The sequence below is a fragment of the Chionomys nivalis genome, chromosome X, assembly GCF_950005125.1.
Source record: "Chionomys nivalis chromosome X, mChiNiv1.1, whole genome shotgun sequence".
NCBI lineage: Eukaryota > Metazoa > Chordata > Mammalia > Rodentia > Cricetidae > Chionomys > Chionomys nivalis.
In genome coordinates this window covers 107,917,667-107,938,136 of record NC_080112.1, presented here as the reverse complement: position 1 = coordinate 107,938,136, position 20,470 = coordinate 107,917,667, and the positions used below count along the sequence as shown (strand labels likewise).

Genomic DNA, 20,470 nt, shown 5'->3' with positions numbered 1-20,470 from the left:
GCAGGCCAGTGTAGTACAGAGAGATGAATAGGCGTACTGATGCAATATCAAGCAGCCATCCCCCAAGTAAATCAATAACACAGGGGCTTGGGAAAGCCCAAAGTCCTTGCATAGACGGTCTGTTTCATAAGTGCAATAGAAGCTAGATAAGCATACAGCATGACTCATTTTTATAAGTGAAGGTCCCCGAAGTCCAGGAACTAGCCCAGAGGCTAGGCCTGGTGTCCCAACACCCAACCTAGGATCCAATCAACTGAAACTACTGGCATTGCTTAGAGGAGTTTATGAACGTGCTAAACAGATAGGAGCTGCAGGAGAAAGGCCAGACTTTGGGATGAGAACCTAGTGAATCCAAGACTTACAAAACAGTGACCTTTACTTCATCCCTGCTGGACCAAAGTGATAGCCTCTTAAGGCACCTGTGAGCCTCAAGCCACTGAGTCCTTGGGCCTCCCAGTCCCCCAACACTTCCTCCAGCAAAGAAGACTCCCAAAGCCTTACTTCTCTTCCTTGACTTTCCAATCTTCTTAGGACTTTCCTCTCTGGAGACCCTCTCCTCCAGAGACTGTTCCTTCTGGTCACCAGTATCGCTTGTCTTCTTCGGGTCTTCAGGTTCAGTGGCAGAAAACAGGAAGTTAGGCAGACTGATGGCCTGTACAGAGTCTGAGTCTGGAAGTATTTCAGGTGTGCTGACTGCAAGAAGAAAGGGTCGTGGTGAGCAAAGCCAAGGGCAAAGATAGCCCCCCCCCCCGCCATCTCTAGTGCTGTGGCTCCAGAGCAAAGTGGTCAGCATGGGGGATGGTGGGGATGCCATTCTCTGTAGCCCCAGACATAGGATACACCTAAAGCTATCTTGGGGGTCTCACCCCATGAAATGGGGAAACATTTGTAGAGCTGTAGACATTGATCGACCCCAATCACAATGGCTACAATTACTACTGACTGCCAGTAGTGGGGAAGGTCTAGGTTGTATTCAGATAAAGGATTTGAATGTCTACTCAACGACAACTCAAAAGGACTTCAGAAATCATTAAGCCTAATTTCTCTGCTTTCCTGATAAGGAAACTAAGAAATGGCAAGTCGTGTGCCACGGTCACACAGCAACAATGGCACATGCTGGCACTCAGTCATTATTTGTTGAATCCTGGCTCAATATTAGTGAGAGGCAAGGGAAGAAATTTCTTTTAGCCTCAGAGATTTTTTTGTCTTCAATTATGTCATAGTACCCACCTTGGGCAAGGGCAATCGAGTGGGGGCACTCTTTTGAAGCATTAGAGTACCTTCTGGAGAAGGAGCTGAGAGGTGCCACCTGGGAGGTTTTCTAAGGATCTATGGGCCATGGAAGACCAATAGGCATCTGTGGCCTCTTAGAATTTGGCCTTCAAGAACAGGCAACAAGGGTTGTGAGAGGGTTTGATAGGTAAGGCACTTGCTGCCAAGTCTTATGACCTGAGTTTGATCCCCAGGACCAACACGATGGGAAGAGAGACCCAGCTCCTAAAAGTTGTCTTCTGACCTCCACATACAATATGGCATATGCACACACACACACATGCACACACACACACACAAAGTATAATTTAAATTTTAATAAAAATAACTGGATTATTCATTCAGTTTTATCAGATGTAAAGAACTCTAAAGATGGCCATGATAGCTGTTCAACAATGTGAAATCACTTATCACTGCTGAGTTGTACCCTTCAAGTTGACTAAGTTTTGTTGTATGTATATTTGCCAAAAAATTGGTGAAATAACACCAACATTTTCCTGGCCATCTTTCCCTTGTCTCTAGTGCCTTCCTGACCCTCTCCTGTCAGTCCAGGCTGGAATCTCTTCCCATATATATTGATAGATGCAAGTACCTAGACCTAATGGACATGTGTCTGAAAATCCAATGTATGTATGCGAAGTGGAATATTTTGTCCCCTTGAATTTAGGTACTCGAGTTCAAACTTACAGATCTGCTTCTCATCCAGGACTTCATTGGGAGATTCCACATTGAATAGGACTTCAGTAGATGACACATTTTGTGAGGTGGACTCATTGTCATCTGGTTCCAAGTTCCATGGGGTGGGGGTAGAAAGGATAGTTCTGTCAGGCTTCAGAACAGTTATAATGAGGGCCAACCCAAGAAGGGACTCTGTGGTACAGCTGGGCAGACACCAGAGTCTCTCCCACCCAATCCCCCTCCCCAATCTGGTTTCCATTCTTTGTGCCACCCCACCTGAGGAGTTTATAAATGGATTGAGATGTCTTCCCCGTCTTTTGTGGGAAGCCTTGCCTATTATGTGGGGTTACTAGCAGCCACAGTGACCTGCTGTTCCCTAAACACAGAAGTCCTCTCTCCACCATACACCTTCCCTGACCACAAAAAGAACAGACCTGCCAGCAAAATACCGCCTTCTAGGATCTGATCCTGTGTCATGCACAAGGTCCTGTCCCTTATGATGCCATTGTGGACATCATCCAGATCCAGTCCCGAGTATAGATGCAGTAATTCAGGATAGGGGACCTGCTCCACAATCACAGCTGGGAACACTGAAGGGTCTTCCAGCTATGGAGAAGAAAAAGATGTGGGTCAAGGCTCATCCATTTCTTCCGAGAAGCCCACCCTACCAGACACCAAGACTCACCTCACTAGGTGATGTTTCTTTTAATTACACTTTTTATTTTGTTTTTTTTTTTAGAGGTGGGGTATTATCACAGCATTTGTGTGGTGGTGGTCAGAGATCAACTTTCTGGAGTTGGTTCTTTTCTTCCATCATGTGGGTCATTAGGCTTTGCAGCAGGCACCTTTAATTGCTAAGCCATCTTGCCAGCCTCATAGGTTATGCTTTAAGTGGGATGTTGATTAATACAGATGACAGCTCTGTAGGACCTGCACTCAGCCAAGTATTTTGTGTATGTTCAGTACAGGCCTTGTACATGCAAAACATGCATGCACTTTACCATTGATCTGTAGCCCCAACCTAGGAAAACATTTTTTTTTTGATTTGTTGGGTTAGTTAGTCCATGGTCTGAGGTTAGAACTGAGTCTATGAGAAGAGTCACTAGTGGGGAGGGATTGATTGATAGCAAGGGTGAGGGGCTCAATGCACAGCTACTTGGCAAGTACTCTAAAGCAACATGTGACTAGTGGTCCTATATTGCACTATACAAATATAGAACATTTCTAGCAATCCATAAATTTGGATTGGATTACACTGATCCAGAGCCAGATTATCTGGATTTTAAACTGTCTGTTATTTCCTAGCACCATGACTCTAGGAAAGTTTCCTAATCTTTCTGTGTGTCAACAGCCTTATTTATAAAACCAGGTTACCCATATTATTGATCCCATAGATAGTTTAGACAGATCAGTAAACATAATGCAGTCACAACAGGCCCTGACATTGAATAAGTTACATTAGGTATCTTATACATTAGGAGCTTCTAGGAAACAAATGTTTTGTTTCTTTAAAAATTTTCAGTGTTTTACCTACATGTATCCAGGTGTACCATGTGAGTGTTTGGTACTCACAGAAGTCAGAAGAGAGTTGCTTGGAACTGAAGTTACAGCAGTTGTGACCTGCCAGATGTGGGTGCTGAGAACCTAACCTGGGTCTTCTGCAAGAGCAACAAGTGCTCTTAACTGCTGAACCACCTCTTCAGTCCCATGTATTGTTGCTTAACCTAAGTATATTCATTATCTATCTATCTATCTATCTATCTATCTATCTATCTATCTATCTATGAGTTATGAGATCCTTTCTATTTCTGACATCTGTCTATCTATCTATGAGTTATTAGATTCTTTCTATTTCTGACATTTAACTGTAAAGATTGTTTTCTGTTGAGTGAAAGGCAGATGAGAGAGAATGCAAAAGCATGGGGTGGAGACTGCCCCGTGGGGAAGCTAAGAAGATGATATTCTGAAAGGAAGATTTGCTTTCAGAGCTGGGGACAGCTTAAGAGTTATATCTGAGAGCTGTGAAAGATGAGAGATTGGGGGGGAAGAGATGATAGAGGGAATGAGGGAGGCAGGAGGAATAGAAGGAAGCAGAGAATGAGGAAGAAATGGAGAAAGGGAGAGAGAAAGTGATTAATTTTTTGAGATCTCGGAGGTAGGTAAGAACAGTTATGTGAGAGGATAGAAGTTACCTGGGAAAGGGAATAAAAATAGCAAATGTAAAGATAAATGGGAGAAAATAGGGCAACTGAGGGAAGCCTTGGCTTTGAGTTTCTCTCAATTGGACCAGAGGCTGTCCAATGCTGAGGAAAGGCTGTCCAGCACTGAGGGTAGAGGGATGCTTGGAGTATATAGAATAGGAATAGCTGTTGGCAGAGCTGGAAAGAAAGGAATGATGAAAAGTTGCACTGAGAATCCAGGTAAAGTTTAACTTTTCTTCCCTTCTTATTTGATGCCTTCCATGAGACTGCATACCCCAGAACAGACAACAAAGCTGAATTATTTTGTTCAAGACCCCGCAGGTCAGAAAGTACAATGTGCTCAAAGCTCACTAGAGGGCAGTCTTTGGTTAGCCCAGTAAGAGTTTTCTACCCTCCCATAGACAGAGAGCATGGGACTTCCTCAGAGCTTTGGAAATATTCAGCTAGATCTTCTCTTGGACAAGATTTGGGATTCAGCAGCTAGATAGGGCAGGGGAAAGACTTTGACAGGTGACATTGTGTCCCAACTGAGATTAAAACCCAGCATTTTTTCTTTTGATTCTCCCTTTCTTTTTTCCACACCTGGCTGCCTCATCTTTCTGTGTAATATCTAGCAACACAGAAAGTGCATCCTCCTGGCTCCAGTGCACAAGGGATAAAGCAATGGGAACCAGAATACCAGGATCCTATCCTATTTTTCCATCTTCCTCCTGCCCAAAGAGCCCATCTCTGTCATATCCTAAATCCTCAGCCTGAGAAGACATTTATGGATGAGCCCACCAACTTGTCTAGAACCATGCATCTGAAGATGTTATGGTGTAAGTCCAGCTGGCAGTGTCCTCTTTGCCATGTATTTGTCCCAGCAGTTTTTTTACTGTGACATTGAGGCTGAAGGAAAGTAGCAGACACCCTACATGATGTTCAGTAGTATGTAAGTATCCACTTAGTCCCATTTACCAGTTGACTCACAGCTCAGCCAGTTGGCCTAATAATTACTCGGCCAGCACAGTGACTGCCCATGTTATAATGGCATGTAGTCAATGAGCTTCCTGAGTGACCATTCAGTGATACCTAGGAGTGCACAGGCTGGCTGGCAGACGGACCCAGTGCTCTAACATAGCAGGTGCCTGATTGGTATTTGCTGACTAGTTAGCTATCAATCCCCCTGGACTCACAGGCTGGCTGTTTGTGTGCCTGTGTCCCCCTGGTTGCCCATATTGGCTGACTGTGTTTTATTCCCAGAGGCCATACCTGGTGGATGTCATCCATCCCGTTGCTTGCAAACTCAAACACCAAATCACTGGGCTGCAGGGCAATAGCCATACTGGCTTCTGCCAGAGCTGACAGTGACACTCCCCCGGCTCCCTGGAGCTGCGGTGGTTTCTTTATGAAGAGATGTTATTCAGGTACTTTAGGATAAATCTAGTGCCTTCTCTGAGCCTCCGTGGAGGATATCCAGAGTTGAAGTGGGTGTGGCCTAAGTCAGGCTCAAAACTGCATGCTGGGCTAAGCCAACCTCAAGAGCAACCTAAGGAGAAGGGAGACATGGAGACAGTGAGTAAGACAACTTCCTTGAGCTCTGTGGCCAGATTAGCTGGTGACTGAAGAGGATCTGCTGTGCCTGGACAGACTTCCAGCAGAGCGACAGTAGAAATGACCTGGCCTGGCACAAGGCAGTAGCAGGAAAAAACTCCATTAACTATCCTGGCTTGAGAAAGACTCACGTAGGTGTGGGTGTGAGAGAACCCAGGGAGCTCAAGGGCTCAGTTTACCTTAGAAGTGAGGACCAGCTGGCTCAAAGATGTCTGCAGAGGAGGAAATGTCTCACTTGGGTAGGGAGAGGAGGAGTGTCATGGCTGGTAGGTCATATGCCTTGTATGCTCATTAGCAACCCTACCCCCACTGCCCACCACAGGGTGGCCTCCGTGCTGTGCTGCTTGTGGGTTTGCACTCTTGCCTTAGCTTTGCTTTCAGTTTCAAGACTGAACTGTCACCCTGGGAACTTGTGAGGAGAGCCCTGACTGGGGGAGGGGCCAGCAGAACCTTCCTCATCCTCTAAGGCTGGCCCAGCCCCCATATTCCAGGAAATCTCAGTCTGCTGAAGTCTCTCCCCAGTGCCTCTTAAGCTAGCAAGGCATTGCAGCTGCCTGTTGCTTCCCCTGCATCTACTCCTCCTTTGTTAGAGCCTCAGGGTGCTTCTAGCATGATCACACCCATGGTCAACTCCCAAAGACCTGATCTCCACAGACTTCCTCCGACAGCCTGCTCTACTCTTCCACCAGGAACACATTGGCCTTTGCACTTATCCAGGTACCAGGTCTTTTGCCCTTTGGGTTCTTTTCAGTGTGTGATGTGTTTGCAATGTGTGGATAACTACATGCAGGCTGATTCAACCACTGGAACCAGAACACAGGTTATCCACAAGAGCACACAACCCAACTCCTTACTTCTATGTTAGTAGTGCCAGGGCGGCAAAACCTTATCCTGGCTGGGAAATAAATGAGGAACAGATGGGGGGAGCAAAGGGGGTGCCACAAGTGACCTCTCTGATGACCGCTTGCTCTCCTCCACAGGAGACACCCAAGCCTCTCCCACTTCCTTTCCGTTAGCCCACAGGGCTAGCCCCACCCAGTCTCCGCCCCCACACCTTTCCACCTACTCCATCAAACAGCCTGGAGAAGTTGCTCAGTTCAGTTTTACCCATCAGAGTAGAGTTTCCCTTGGATGGAAGAGAGAACTCTCTGTTAGGTCCATCCCCAGTGGAACTGTAGGGATGGGAGAGTGGGGCTGGTGGTGACAATAGCCTTATTCTGGTTCCATAGTTCCACCTTGCCCCACTCAAACCTGTATATGACCCTATCCCTCAGTGGCCTGCAAGACCTTGCAGTACCATTTGTGTCTAGCTCCCCTAGTCTAAGTTCCCTCAAGGGCTGCATTCCAATGCTCCTGCCCTCCCACAGGCCAGTCTCTCTGCCCTTAGGAAACATTCTCATAATAATCAAATGGAGGCTATCACTTTCATCTAAGCCCACTTTGTCTCAGCATGAAACTTGTGCATCTGCTCCCACCCCAGGTTACTCACTGGGGCCCTTCCTTTCAGGTTTGTTTGTCTTCTTGTTTTCTCTTCCTAAACCAGCATTTCATTTTCAAAAGTTTTGCTGGTGCTATTTCCATTTCCCTACCTTCCCTATTAGATACTGACTTGTGCTTGGTTTATGGAATAAATGCAAGAAAAAAGGAGCAGTGGTAGGCGTGGTAGCTCATGCTCATAACCCCAGTATTTGAGAGGCTGCGGTGGATAGATCACTGTGGTTTCAAGACCAGCCTGGGTTATAAAAACCAGGTTTGGGAGATAGCCCAGTCTTTAAAGTACTTTCCATGAAAGCATGAACACCTGAATTCAATGAAAAAAAGCCAGGCACGATAGAGCATGCTTATAATCCTAGGGCTCAGGCAGTATGGCAGGCGGATTTCTGGGACCTGCAGGTAGCCTATTCTGTGAACTTTAGGGTAATGAGAGACCTTCCTCTCAAACAAACACCAAGGAGGATAGACAATTCCTGAGAGGCTGACCTCTGGGCCTCCACAGGTATGATATACACACATGTGGGTTAGCATAGTACATACCTGCACCCACATGAACACACTGCCCCCATACCCACACACACAAAACCAAAACAAGAAAAATAAATAAATAAATAAATGTAAAAAAGAAAGGAACAAAAGAAAGAACCAATGAGTGAATGAATGGTACTGGCCTGCAAGCATCCACAGTATATTTTTGAAGCTGTATATTAGTAAATGTACACTGACTGCAGTTAAGGAGAAATGTACAAAGTCAGAGGTTAAACTGATATTAGTTTTTGCATTTCTAATTACAGAGGTGTCTGTCTGCTGTGAGTGTGCAAACAGAATACAGGTATATATGCATATTTGGGGTGTGTGCATGTGTGCCAAGTATGAGGGCATATGCGTGAGAGCCTCTGTGTGTCAAAGGGCTGCTCTGGTCTGGCCAGCTTGCAAAGCCACAAACTCAATCGTAGGTTCCTCCTCCTGCTCCTTCAGGGCAGGTACCCTGAGCTGCCTGGGTGAGAATGACAAGCCCAAGCGAATACTGTGGAGAAGATGGGGGAGGATTGGGCAGGCCAGGCTTCTACTGGTCAACAAGGATGTTTGACTGTGTGCTTCCCAGGGAAAAAGAGCCAACCCTAGCATAGGTATAGGGCCTACAGGCCCTCGAGTGAGTGATTCCCAATCGTAGGTCCACTCTACTAAGGAAGTGTAAAGGAGGAAAGGGCTCCCAGAGCACTGTGTTGGATTGCAAGGAACCTTTAACCATCAACGTAGAAAGCTGAAACAAGTTTGAAAAGAGAATGGTAATTCCAGTAGCATTCTTTTATGTACCTTCATGTTCAAGTATCTAAACTCCTATCTAGTGCTGGAAGATCTTAGAAAACCATCTCGGGTGATCTGGTTCTGCCTGAAGCTAAGGAGTGTGTGTGGCTGTGGTGGTGATGGTGGCGGGGGCAAGGCTAAGAAACCAACCATGGAACTTTTCAGTCCAGAAATTTCCCCCTCCCCCTTCAAAAGTTTGAGGATTTGAAAGTGAGAGGTGGAGAAAGGCTCATTTGCATATTCACTCACTCTCCCCCAGTCCCTCAAAATAACCTCCCTCTCCCAGGAACTTGAAACCAAAGAAGCCACCACCCCAGAAGGCACACCCTATTAGAGGTAGGCCAGAAAGACATGAAGGTTCTTCTGTCCAGGGTCCTCTCACAGCCCTTTGGCTAGGCCACAGCTTTAGTGGCCTGTAATCCTCCTGGACACCGCTTTACTAGTGAGTGGAGGTCAGAAGACACAAATGGCTCCAGGCAAAGTCCATTCCCAAATCTATCTTACTGGAGTGGGAAATGATGCCTGGTTAATACACTGAAGTCTGATGTGCAATACCAAGAGTGTGTACCACAAGAGGGAGCAAAAAGGTCAGGGCGCCTGTAAACACACACACCTTTGGCTCTGGCGTTCCGACTGTACTTCAAAACCAAGGAGCATAGAAGTGGTTTAGGATGATGGTGCATCACCATAACTAGTCCCCCTTTAGAGGTACAGATACTTCCTTTCTGGGACTGTCACTGAAACACATTAAGCGGCCTCCAGCGCCCACCTGTCTAGGCCTCCCCCACAAGGGGCAGCTTTGAGGTGAAAGCCACGTCCACGATCGCTACCAAGGGAGTTTAAATCTAGGTTTGATCAGCTGAGTCAATGGCTCTCAGAATTGCTGGTAACACCCATAACATTTTCACACAAGCTAAGAAACATGGGGGCCAGATAGTCAGCTGGGCCACACAGCACAATTCTCCTCCAGTTCCTCATCCTCTCAGAGCCAACTGTCACTCCTGAAATACCTCATTCTCCATGAAACCTTTCTGGAATTCTTTGGAAAGGAAATGACAATTTCCTTCATGTCATTTCCCACTCCTTCACCGCCCCTCCCCCAACAGCCACAAACAAAATGGAAGCTGCCCCAGGAACAGAACAGCTGTCCCCTCTACATAAAAAACAGCCTTTCCTCTGGTTAAGCGCGGAGGAGATTGTGCCTGCCGTACCATGTGACCAGTAGCTTGTATTTAAGCGCCAGAGGGCCAGAGTCAGGAATCAAGTGTGCAGTCCTGAACAGAGCAGAACTAAGCCATCTACAGAACTCAAACCCACAACCTTGTCCCAATTAGGGCTGCACTACAATCAGCCAATTGAATCCTTTTTCTTGAGCAAGTGCCCAGAAAAGTGGCTCCAGCCACAGCTATGTTGTCAGCTCCTTCTCCTTTGTCCCTTTCTGTCTACTGCCCCCTTCACTAGGGATGAAATCAGGAGGGGGGGGAGGGAAAAGAAAGGTTTTGCAAGGTTGGGGTTTCGCTATGCTTATTTGCAAAAAAATCCAGGTTCCTAAACTGGGTATGGTTGGGCATGCAATTAATCCCCATACTTAGGAGGTTGAGACTTGAGGACCCTGAGTACAAAGCCAGCCTGGGTTATACAGCAAGACCTCTGCCTTAAAAAAAAAAAAAAAAACAAACAAAAAGCAAAAAACAAGGACTGGGGATACAGTTCAGTTGGTGGACTGTTTGCCTAGCATGCAAACTGGGTAAAAGTGGGCACGGTGAGACACACCTTTAATCCCAGCACTTGGGAAGCAGAGGTAGATGGATCTCCAGACCAGCCAGGTCTATACAGTGATTTCCAGCCCAGGGAAAAAAAAAGCTGGGGTTATAATTCCCAGCATTGCATAAAAACAGGCACGTTGACACTTGTTATGCCTGCACAGGGGAGGCTGAGATAGGAAGATCAGAAGTTCAAGGTCTAGGTTACACAGCACATTGAGGCCACCCTGTGCTAGACCCTGTCTCAAAAAATCAAACCAAAAACCTTCCCCAAACAAAAAACAATCAAAAAAAAATAAAGGAGAGACATATTAAAAACAAAACAAGAAAACCCAAGGAGGAAATAAGTCTGAAAACCAGAAAACAGTCACATAGAGCATAAGTTTCAGGTGACCTCCAGAGGGCACGGGTGTCAGGCCCACTATTATGCCCCACCACCACCCCCATCCCAGGGTTATGGGAACTGGAGAGTTCCAGTTGATAGCTGAGAAGAAACTCCTCTCCTGGATTCAGGGCCCTTAGGGGTGGAATGCTCTATCCCCCACCAGCGTCACCCTGCCCAGCACTTTGGGTTGTGGTTATGTAGCAAGAAAAGCACTACAGAAACCCTAATATAGGAGAGAAAGGGGAGAGGCAGGGGGAGGAGGGGGGCTGACAAAAGGAACCAATTTCCTCAGTCACTGGGAGAAAGCTCACTGAGCACCCTCTGGAGGGGCCTGGGGTCACCACATCCTCAGGGAAAGAGGCAATGGTGGGAAACCAGGCTGCAGAAAGGGAGCAAAGCTAAGTGGGGGTAGCTACTGAACTCCAGAGCTATCAATGTGTTGCCAGTTACAGCCTAGAAGTGGCAATAGAGGTCCCTTCAGATTCTAAGAACATGGCCTTTCAGGTAGAAAACCTAGTTCTGCCTTGGAATTTAGGGACGTCACTACCCTGTGGAAAATGGGCCTACCTAACTACTCCTAAGTAAGGGCTGTTGCCAAGGGCTAAATGAGCAAAAGCTCCCTGGTTTGTCCCAAACAGCAGATGTCATTTTATTTTTTTCCCCCTTTTTTTTCTTGAGACAGGACTTCTCTGTGTAACAGCCCTGGCTGTCCTAGAACTCGCTCTGTAAACCAACTGGCCTTGAACTCACAGAGATCTACCTGTCTCTGCCTCCCAAGTGCTGGGATTAAACTAGTGCATCACCACCACCCAGTTCTTTTGAATTTTTGAGGTATCTATGTTTAGCCCAGACTGGCATCTTACTCAAACAAATGCCCCTGCTTCAGCTTTCTGAGTACTAGGATTACAGGCATGGGCTACCATACCTGGCTCTGAACGCATTTTTCAATTCCCTGGTCTGATTTATTATTTGTGGGGCTTGGTAATTCTGCTTCTTAAGTATTCAGGATGTTTTACGTAGATGGAGAGGAAGAAAGGGAAATGAACATAGTGGGATGAAATGAAGGCCTAGGGGCCACAACCAACACTTACTAAATTCATGGAAGAGCCAGGCACAGTGACACACCTACCTGTGGTCCCTGATACTTGGGAAGCTGAGGCAGGAAGATCTATCTGAGTTGCGGAGTTCAGAAAACATTAGCAAGACCTTGCTACCCCCAAATAAAAAATAATAAATGAACTTTATGGTTGAGCTGGGTGGTGGTGGTACATACCTTTTAATCCCTGCACTCAGGAAACAGAGGCAGGCAGATCTCTGAGTTCTAGGACAGTCAGGGCTACACAGAGAAACCCTATCTAAAAAAACAAATAAAGAAAAAGAAAGAAAAAATATGGTTGAGAAAAGTGTGTAGTTTGTCCTGGGAGAAGAGGAGGGATTGGTTGGGAGGACTGGTTTGGAGTTGAGTGAGTCGACAAGCTCTAGATCCAGACAGTGGAATATGAACTTAATATAGAGAGCCACTGGGAGGGCCTGCTGAACCCTGAAGAAAGGCAGAGCATGGGAAAGCAATTCCTTAGGAAAAGTAATTTTGTCTTTTTATAAAAGAGTCCCTGAGTGGGGGAGATGGAGCTGGCCAGGCGGGGTAGCTGAAATGGATACCACAGCTACCTCAAAGGAAAAGAGTAACAGATTGAGGTGCAATACATAGCTATGGAGACCCCAAGATGTGTAGTCTGTTGTCCATGGAACAGTGTTAAAAGATATGGGTCAGGGAGATGGCACAGTAGGAAGTCTGTTGATCCATGTCCCATTCAGAACTCATGGTGGAAGGAGAGAACTGATTTCCAAAATTGTCCTCTGACCTCTATACATGTGTCGTAGCACATGCATGCCTATACATACATGTATACACAGTAATAATAACAACAGTGTTAAAAGCTACCGAGTGATCAGGGCAAGAAATAAGGTTGGACAAGGAATTCAGCCTGGATACTTTGAAGCAAGGATTATTCTGAAAAACACCAGTTAATGGGAGAAAAGATGCAGATGAACACTTTCAAAGCTACTGTCTTTTTGTTTGTTTTCTTGACTCAGGGCTTGGCTGTGGAGTCAAGGCTGCAAACTCACCATCCTCCTGCCCTTGTTTCCACTTATGCTAGAGTTTCACACCACCTCTCAGCGGCTACCTTGTCTAGTCTAGGCCACAGGGAGGAAGGAACCTAGGCAGGTGTTCATTGGCTACAGGAATCACCTGACCTGCTGCAGAGCATGCAACACAAGGTGGCAGAGTGTTGCAAATACTGAATAGATAGAAGTTTAGTACACCATGCCCAGTCCCTAGCAAGTTCTGTTTGCTTCCATTGTTGGGGAGGGGGAAGGAGGTAGGAACAGAAGCATGGAGTAAAGACTAATTAAATTCATTAGTGGATTTTTTAGAAGCTGGGGTAATCTGTGTCTCTGCACCGACAGGATATTAAGTCAGATAACTTTTTATTGAAGGGGCAGTGTTCTTTCTCAAGGCCTCTGGCAGAGTGTGTCCTAGAAACTGATATGGAAGCTCCTTGCTTAGCTCTGGGCCCCTGACTAGGAGGGGCTATGGTGACTATCCTTTCTACATGGGCCCTTCCTCTACTGGCCATCCAAAACAAAGGACAGAGTGCAGGGATCCAAGCACAAAGTCCCGTACATTAGATTCCCTACACAGAAGGGATGGTGCCTCAAAAATTGAGATAAGAAGCAGCCCAGTAGTGGTACCTAACCAGAGAGAGATTGGCAGCTTTGGCTCCAAAAGTCATGGAGAACTCTTACCCTGGGTTTTGCCTTTCACCTTCCCTACACACCCTGTACACACTACTGAAGCATCTCTTGAAACCAGGAAGTTAAAAGATCACTCCTGTCTCTCTTTCCTGACTTAACCTTCCTCCTCTCCTCATCCTCTCTGTATCCTCAAAGCTAACCCTTTTGTCTGGTAAGAACAGTGGTGGCATCATTGGCAGAGTGGAGTGTTTAACTCCAGCACTCAGAGGCAGAGGCAGACAGATCTCTGCGAGTTCAAGGCCAGCCTGATTTAGATAGGGAGACCCTGTCTCAGAGTAGGAAAGGCACAGTGGCTGGCAAATAACAATGAAACTACACATGTGCAGAACACGTTCAACATTCACAGTGACTCCCTACCTCCATACTTTTGTCCACATTGTCCCTTAGGCCAGCCCTGACTCTCCTCAACTTCTGTGAGTTTAATTCCCTCAGGTCCTTCAAGATTTAAGTCAAATGTCACATTCTTTCTGAAGTCTTCCCTGCTTCCTCCCCACCTGGTAGACTCCACTCTTGACAACCTAGCTTCACTTCCTAGATCCGAACAGCAGTTGAAAAACTTACCAAAGAAGGCCCACAAGGATGGGATTTTATGACATATGAAAATATTATAAAATTCAAATTTCAGTGCCCATCAACAGAGGTTTATTGGAACATGGCGATGCTTATTAGTTTGGTCATTATATGAGCCCCAAAGCCTCAAATGTTTGCTATCTGGACCTTTACAGAAACCTTTGCTGATCCCTGAACTAAAATAAACACTCCACCCCACTTTGGTGTGAATAAATTCGTCAAGCTCATTTCTGAGAAGAATGCCACAGAACCCTGGGTCGGTGGGGGGGAGGTGCCTGGGGGAGGTGTAGGATTGGTAAGTACAAAGTCAGCAGATTTTCATCAGAATGAGAGTCGCTGGGTTAGAGCCCAGAGTGCTGGCCTCGGCTCTGCCCATCATGTGGCCTCAAACAAGAAGTGTCAGCTTTGTGTGCCTTAGTTTCCTCGGCAGCACACTGAGGGATAAGTACTGACTGATCAGAGGCCATTACTAGCCCCACGCATGGTGTGAGGATCCACTGTTTCTGAGTTGTTGCTGCTGTTAAGCAGGCATGGCCCTACTCATTTGCTCTCAGAACAAGGACTCATAAAGGGCTCCTCAGCCTGGCTGTGGTTTTTCTGCTATCCTGGCAGGTGGAGTGGGGTACCTCACCCCATACTCACCTTCCCAGTTGGCCTTTTCTTTCTGCTCATCTGTTGCTCCTGATCTCTAATTCCCTTCCCTGCTAAGTGAAGATGGCCCCCTCAGAAGTTTTCTCCTTTACTCACCCCCCTCCCCACCTTTAGTGGACTGCATGGAAAGCCTCCTCTATTGGAGAAGGGAGGGAGGGAGGGAGGGGAAAGGACTGTTGCTTCTTCCTAGTCTCCCAGGGCTCGCAGTAGTCAGGCAAGGGCCAGGACACAGGCAGCTCTCACCGCACCCCTGCTCTGTGAGAGGAAGCAGCCCCTTTCTACCACTTCCTGTCCCAGGGGTTTCAGCAGTTTCCCCTTCAGGGCCTAGTGGCCCTTGCAGCCCCGCCCCTGCTCTGCACAGGTCAGAAAGTGCACAGAGGGGAGGATCCCTCACAGGAAGGCAGAGGAGACAGCTGTCTACACAGGGGACGCCCAGCAGCAATTCCATCGGCCTGACTCCTGGTGGGAGAGGGCCAGATGGGGAAGTATTACCTGGTGAAGGGACAGCTGTTCCCACAGCCTCTCTCACCCCTTTACCTAGCTGTACTCTTTAGAGATCAGCAGAGTATGTCTGCCTGGTCTTTGAGGGCCTGGGTTAAAAAACCTGGACTGTGAGGCCTGAGGCCAGTGCCTGGTAGACACTAGCAAGGGTGGCTACAGATGGAGGGACAGGTGGAAACAACAGGATCTGGGGAAATCAGACCAAGGGCTGGGGGTTGGGTTAATTTAGAAGAGCAGGTGACACTGAAATCAATATGACATCATAATGTGTCAGGGGGTTATCCTTAATGCCAGTGAACAGAGGTAACAATGAAGAACTATTATACTGTCTTCGGGTCAAAAGGCAGCAGCCTTTCTTGGGGAAAGGAAAAGAACAGTAAACTCTAGAATTCCATGAGGGCTGCTGTTTTACGGATAACTTACACCTAAGTACCTCCCAGGAGTCCATGGGTACCTGTAGTCAATCTTTTAGACATATGACCCACTCCATGAGATAGCCCCAAGGCTGTGTGTCAGAAAAATATTAGCAGCCCAAGGTCCTGCAGTCTGCACAGCTGCCAGACCTTCAGGCCCCAGGCTAGTACTGCAGGCAGGATGATGGTTCCAGAAGCACTGGTGTCTTCTGTGAGAACCTAGCTGTAGATGGACACCACTACATGAGTCTCCCCAGGATAGTACTGCTCAGTGAAGTTGTGACAAAAGGAGGCTTTGGGGACTCCTAGAAGTGATGCTCATCAGTGACCAGCAGACCACATGTAGGGATGATCCCGAAACCCTACTCAGCTTGCTGACAGGTTATCTTCCTGCATTGTTGGCCAAGAACCTTACCCAGACCAGGCCTCTTGTCAAAAGAGCAAGGCGCTTCAGATCCATGGTGGCTCAACAAGTAAAGACACCTGTTGTCAACACTGATGACTTGAATTCGGTCCCTGGAATCCACATGGTGGAAGGAGAGAACCTCTTGTAAATTGCCTTCTGATCTTCACATGCGCACTGTGGTGTACACATGCCCACACACATTCACACACCTATGACACACAAAGTAAACGGACGGAACAGATAGCTCTGTGCTTAAGAGCAGGTACTGTGCTTGCAGAGAACCAGAGTTTGAGTCACAGCACCCATGTTGGGCAGCTCACCACTAACACAAGCCTATACACACATACAGAATTAAAAATTAAAATCTAAGGATGGAAAAGATGACTCAGCAGTCAGTACTGGCTGTAGAGGACACTGGATTGGTTCCTAACACCTACGTGGCAGTTCATACCATCTATAACTGCAGTTCCAGGACAGCTAATGCCTTCTTCAGACACCAGGTCCGCCGCAAGTAGTGAACACTTAAACACATTAAATAAGAAATAAACCTTTTTAAAATTAAAATATAGGTGGCTGAAGAGATGGCTCAGAGGAATAGAGCACTGGCTGCTCTTCCAGAGGTCCTGAGTTCAATTCCCAGCAACCACATGGTGGCTCACAACCATCTGTAATGAGATCTGGTGCCCTCTTCTGTACTGCAGGATACATGAAGGAAGAAACCTATATACATAATAAATAAAAATCTTTAAAAAAAATAATAATAAAATAAAATTAAAATATAAAATAGACAAATAAATGTGATTTTTAAAAAATAAATATAAAGAGAGAGCAGGGCCCTGGTTTTCTTCTCAACATACTCCCCAGGACCAAGCACAGCCATTTCCCCCAAGACACTACCCCACTGTCCTTGAGGGGGGCTAACTGCTTCTTCATTCCTATGTTTTGCAGTGAATGCTACTTCACAGCTGGTCCAGGGATGCCAAGAGAGCCTCAAAGGCAGCATCTGGATGTGCACCTGGGCTCCTGCCAGTCCCTCCCTACATCTGCAGTGCAAACCCAGGGCCAGGGTTTGGTTACAAGCCGACTCAAAGCTGGAGGCACGTGTTTGGAAAGCACATCAAGCCTGGGTGGAGGGTGGTGGAAGCACTTGAGGTCGATGCCAGCTCAAGGAAAGCACTTGTGGAGTTGGCACCAGAGCAAGTACTGGGGCCTGGGTGGCGGGTGTGGCCACTGTGGCCTCAGTCACGGCCTGCTGGAGGAGGAGCAGAGGGGTGTGGGTGCTTGTTTAAATGTGGGCAAGATTTTCTTCTGCACTCTCTGATAGCACTTCAAGTTATTTCCCCTGCTTCTGGGGAGAGGGGCCAGACAGTAAAAATTATAGAATGACAGGGTGGAGCACAAGGAAGGTGGCAGGGATTTACAGTTCTGGGCTAGGGACTGCGGGGCTGCTGTTCTAAGGAGCAGTCTATGAACATTACCTCTTTTCATTCTTCCTCTCTCTGCAGTGCTTCAGACTGAACCAGGGTCTTTCACATGCTAGGCAAGTAAGTGCCCTACCACTCACATGACCCCAGCACTGGAGCACTTGGTCTCTTCCCATCACAGGGTGTCTGTGTAGTTAGTTCTGGCTGGTCTGGAGCTCACTATGGAAACCAGGTCAGCCTCGACCTTACAAAGATCTGCCTGCCTATACCTCCTAAGTGTTCGGACTAAAGGTATGCTCCACCACACCGGGCATGTTTAGTTTCATGAGAGAAAGTCTCAATATGTAGCTTGGGCTGCCCTGGAGCTCAGGATCCTCCAGCCTTGGCCTCTCCAGTGACTGAATTAGAGGTATGTGTCACCATGCCCAGGTTTCCTTTTATTTTTTTCTCCTTTATTCTTACAAAATAGCTCACTAGTAGAAGGGCTAGAACTGGAATTTAGGTTTATTTACAGCTGCTATTTTGTTTAAACTTTGTTTTAGTGAAATCTATTTTGGTAATAATCCTACTTTAACAATTCTTTATGTATACAGGGTCTGACTCTGCCTGGCTGGTCTCAAACTCACTTCATTATCCAGGCTGGTCTCAAACTTGGGGTGATTCTCTGCTTCTTGAGTGTTGGGATTATAGGACTATACCACCAACCTGGCTAAGAAATCTACTTTACAAACTGCAGAAAAGCTCACAAGCGATTAGGTAACATGACCAAGGTCACATTACTTGTCAAAAATGGAGGCAGAACTCAAATCCAGACTTATATGACCTTGATCTCAAAGTTTATACTGTTTTCTCTACACATATTGCTGGCCATCTGTTGGGACTGAAGGCTCAGAGCCCAAGGAGCCCCTTCTACAAAAGCTGCTCAGGCCCAGGATCCATACCTCTTAAGACCTCAATTTAAACTGGAGGTCATTCTAACAAACCAATCCTTAACTTCCCAGACCAGGTCTCTGTCTAAACGGTGGCAATATGAACTTCAAGCTTGCTTCAAGCTCTGCTCAACTTCTGTATCTCAGTGACTACAAAATTTGGGCTCTAGACCTAAAGTAGTCCTGGCATGGTCCCTGCCCTATAAACATACAGTTACACTCAGCTTACACATAATGTTAAGTCTAGGTTCTTATCTTAGGGTGTTGGTTCGTGTGTTTATTCAAATATTTATGGAAAACCAGATCTCACATATGCCAGACCCACAGCCAGGGGCTTGATCACCTGCTCTGGCTTTTTTTTTCTTCTGGTAGGGTCTCTGGATATAAGGTTCCAGTAAGCTGAGTTAGCACATCTTGATCAACATGGCTAGACTTTCACCTCAAAACACACGCATAGCATCTATAGTAAGAATCCAGGGCTGGAGGGAAATTGGGAATGACTCTAGTGGATGTGGTATTTCTTTGAGGGATGACGAAAATAGTGTGGATCCTACTGATGGATGTGAAATTCTATGAATGCTAAAAAAACCACTGAAGTGTACATTTCTAGTGGGTGAGTTTTACTATTTTAACTAATTTTACTTATTTTTGTGATGTGGGTGTGGAGGGCAGAGGAGCACTCTGGGAAGTTTGTTCTCTCCTTCCATATTTACCTGGATTCCAGGGATTTAACCTCGGTTTCCAGGCTCCCACAGCAAATGGTTTTCATGCTACGTTACCTCACAGAGCCAAGATATATTTGTAATTGTTTTTCTAAGTCTTTATTAGTTCTTTGAGAATTCCATATGGTATGTTTTGATCATATGGACCCCTAACTCTTCTAAAATTCACCTCTTCTTTCCTATCCACCCAGCTTTGTCATTTTTTTAACCCATCAAGACAAATTTGTGCTGCCCAAATATTCTTGGATGTGTGAACCACTACCAAGGATTAGTTACACATTTAGAGATTTTGTTTCTGCATGTCTGTTTGTTTTGAAAGAGGGTCTCATATAGTCCAGGTTGACCTCAAACTCACTGTGTAGCTAAGGCTAGCCTTGAACTATCCTCCTGCTTCCACCTCCCAAGTGCTGAGATTACAGGCACACATCACCAAGCCTGGTGAAAACTATTATCTTTCTAAAACTTTTAGAAATCTCTGTGGCCCAGAGAAGGGTCTGCTCAAGGCCACGTACAAGCAGATGACTTTTGATTTATGACTTTGAGGCTCTTTCCTCCTTCCAGGCATCCTGTAGCCTTCAGCAAGGTTAAGTACAGATCCAGTGAGTATGCAGGGTACGTCCAGGCCTCTGTGGGAGGCCTGGGGCCTGGACCTCCCACACTAAGGAAGATGGTGGGAAGCTTTTCAAGGCAAGGGCTTGAATTTGTCAGGTGACCCCCCCCCCCCCCCCCGCCTCTGAATCGCAGTTTCCCCATCTGTAAAGTGAAATATACAGGTCTGCTGATCTCTGCTAAAGGCTGCATGGGATCTGACCCTCTGAGGTTCTAATTAAAAGGCACTGCAAGACAGAGCTGAGCGAGCATCAGCCACATGACTCTTCTTTGCCGAGGGCCGCAGGAGGCTTTTGACACAATTGACACAATCCTATGTTCCAATCAATGTTCCTTGCAGACAGTAAAGGTGATGATTTTTCCCGTAAGAAACAAATTCTCTCAGACAATTGTTCTGGACAGTTTCTCCATGGGGGTATTTTGGCTCTAATCGTCCCACCATCACACATAAACACCTTCTCAGCAGTGGTAGATGGTACAGCAACCCATAACAGAGACCCATGAGCAACCCATAACAGAGACTGATTGATCATGTCCTTTGAGATGTCAGAAACCAAGATCCTGGCTTAATGCCCAGGCAAGCAGCCCCATCTTGTACCGAGGAGTTTGCCTCCCTATCATAGTGGAGGTAGCAATCACTGGTGGCCACCTCTCTAGCCCCTACTGGACAGGATGTTTCCACATCAAGCCCCACTTCCTGTAGCTAGGCCTGGCCTCCAGTTTCCCCTCTTCTC

The 20,470-nt window shown here is 46.6% G+C and overlaps 1 protein-coding gene across 2 annotated transcripts in view; it reads right to left on the bottom strand.

The window, feature by feature from the left end:
• The window catches only part of Elf4 (E74 like ETS transcription factor 4), a 38,301-nt gene that overhangs the window by 4,243 nt on the left and 13,588 nt on the right, over window positions 1-20,470 (bottom strand). For both annotated transcript variants that reach the window (XM_057759623.1, XM_057759622.1), the window contains exons 2-5: window positions 5,403-5,679; window positions 2,385-2,556; window positions 1,960-2,052; window positions 502-693 (exon numbers count right to left, since the gene is read on the bottom strand). In XM_057759623.1, coding sequence (XP_057615606.1) covers window positions 502-693; window positions 1,960-2,052; window positions 2,385-2,556; window positions 5,403-5,474 — 529 coding nt within the window. In that variant the 5' untranslated portion in view covers window positions 5,475-5,679. The remainder of the gene's footprint in view (window positions 1-501; window positions 694-1,959; window positions 2,053-2,384; window positions 2,557-5,402; window positions 5,680-20,470) is intronic.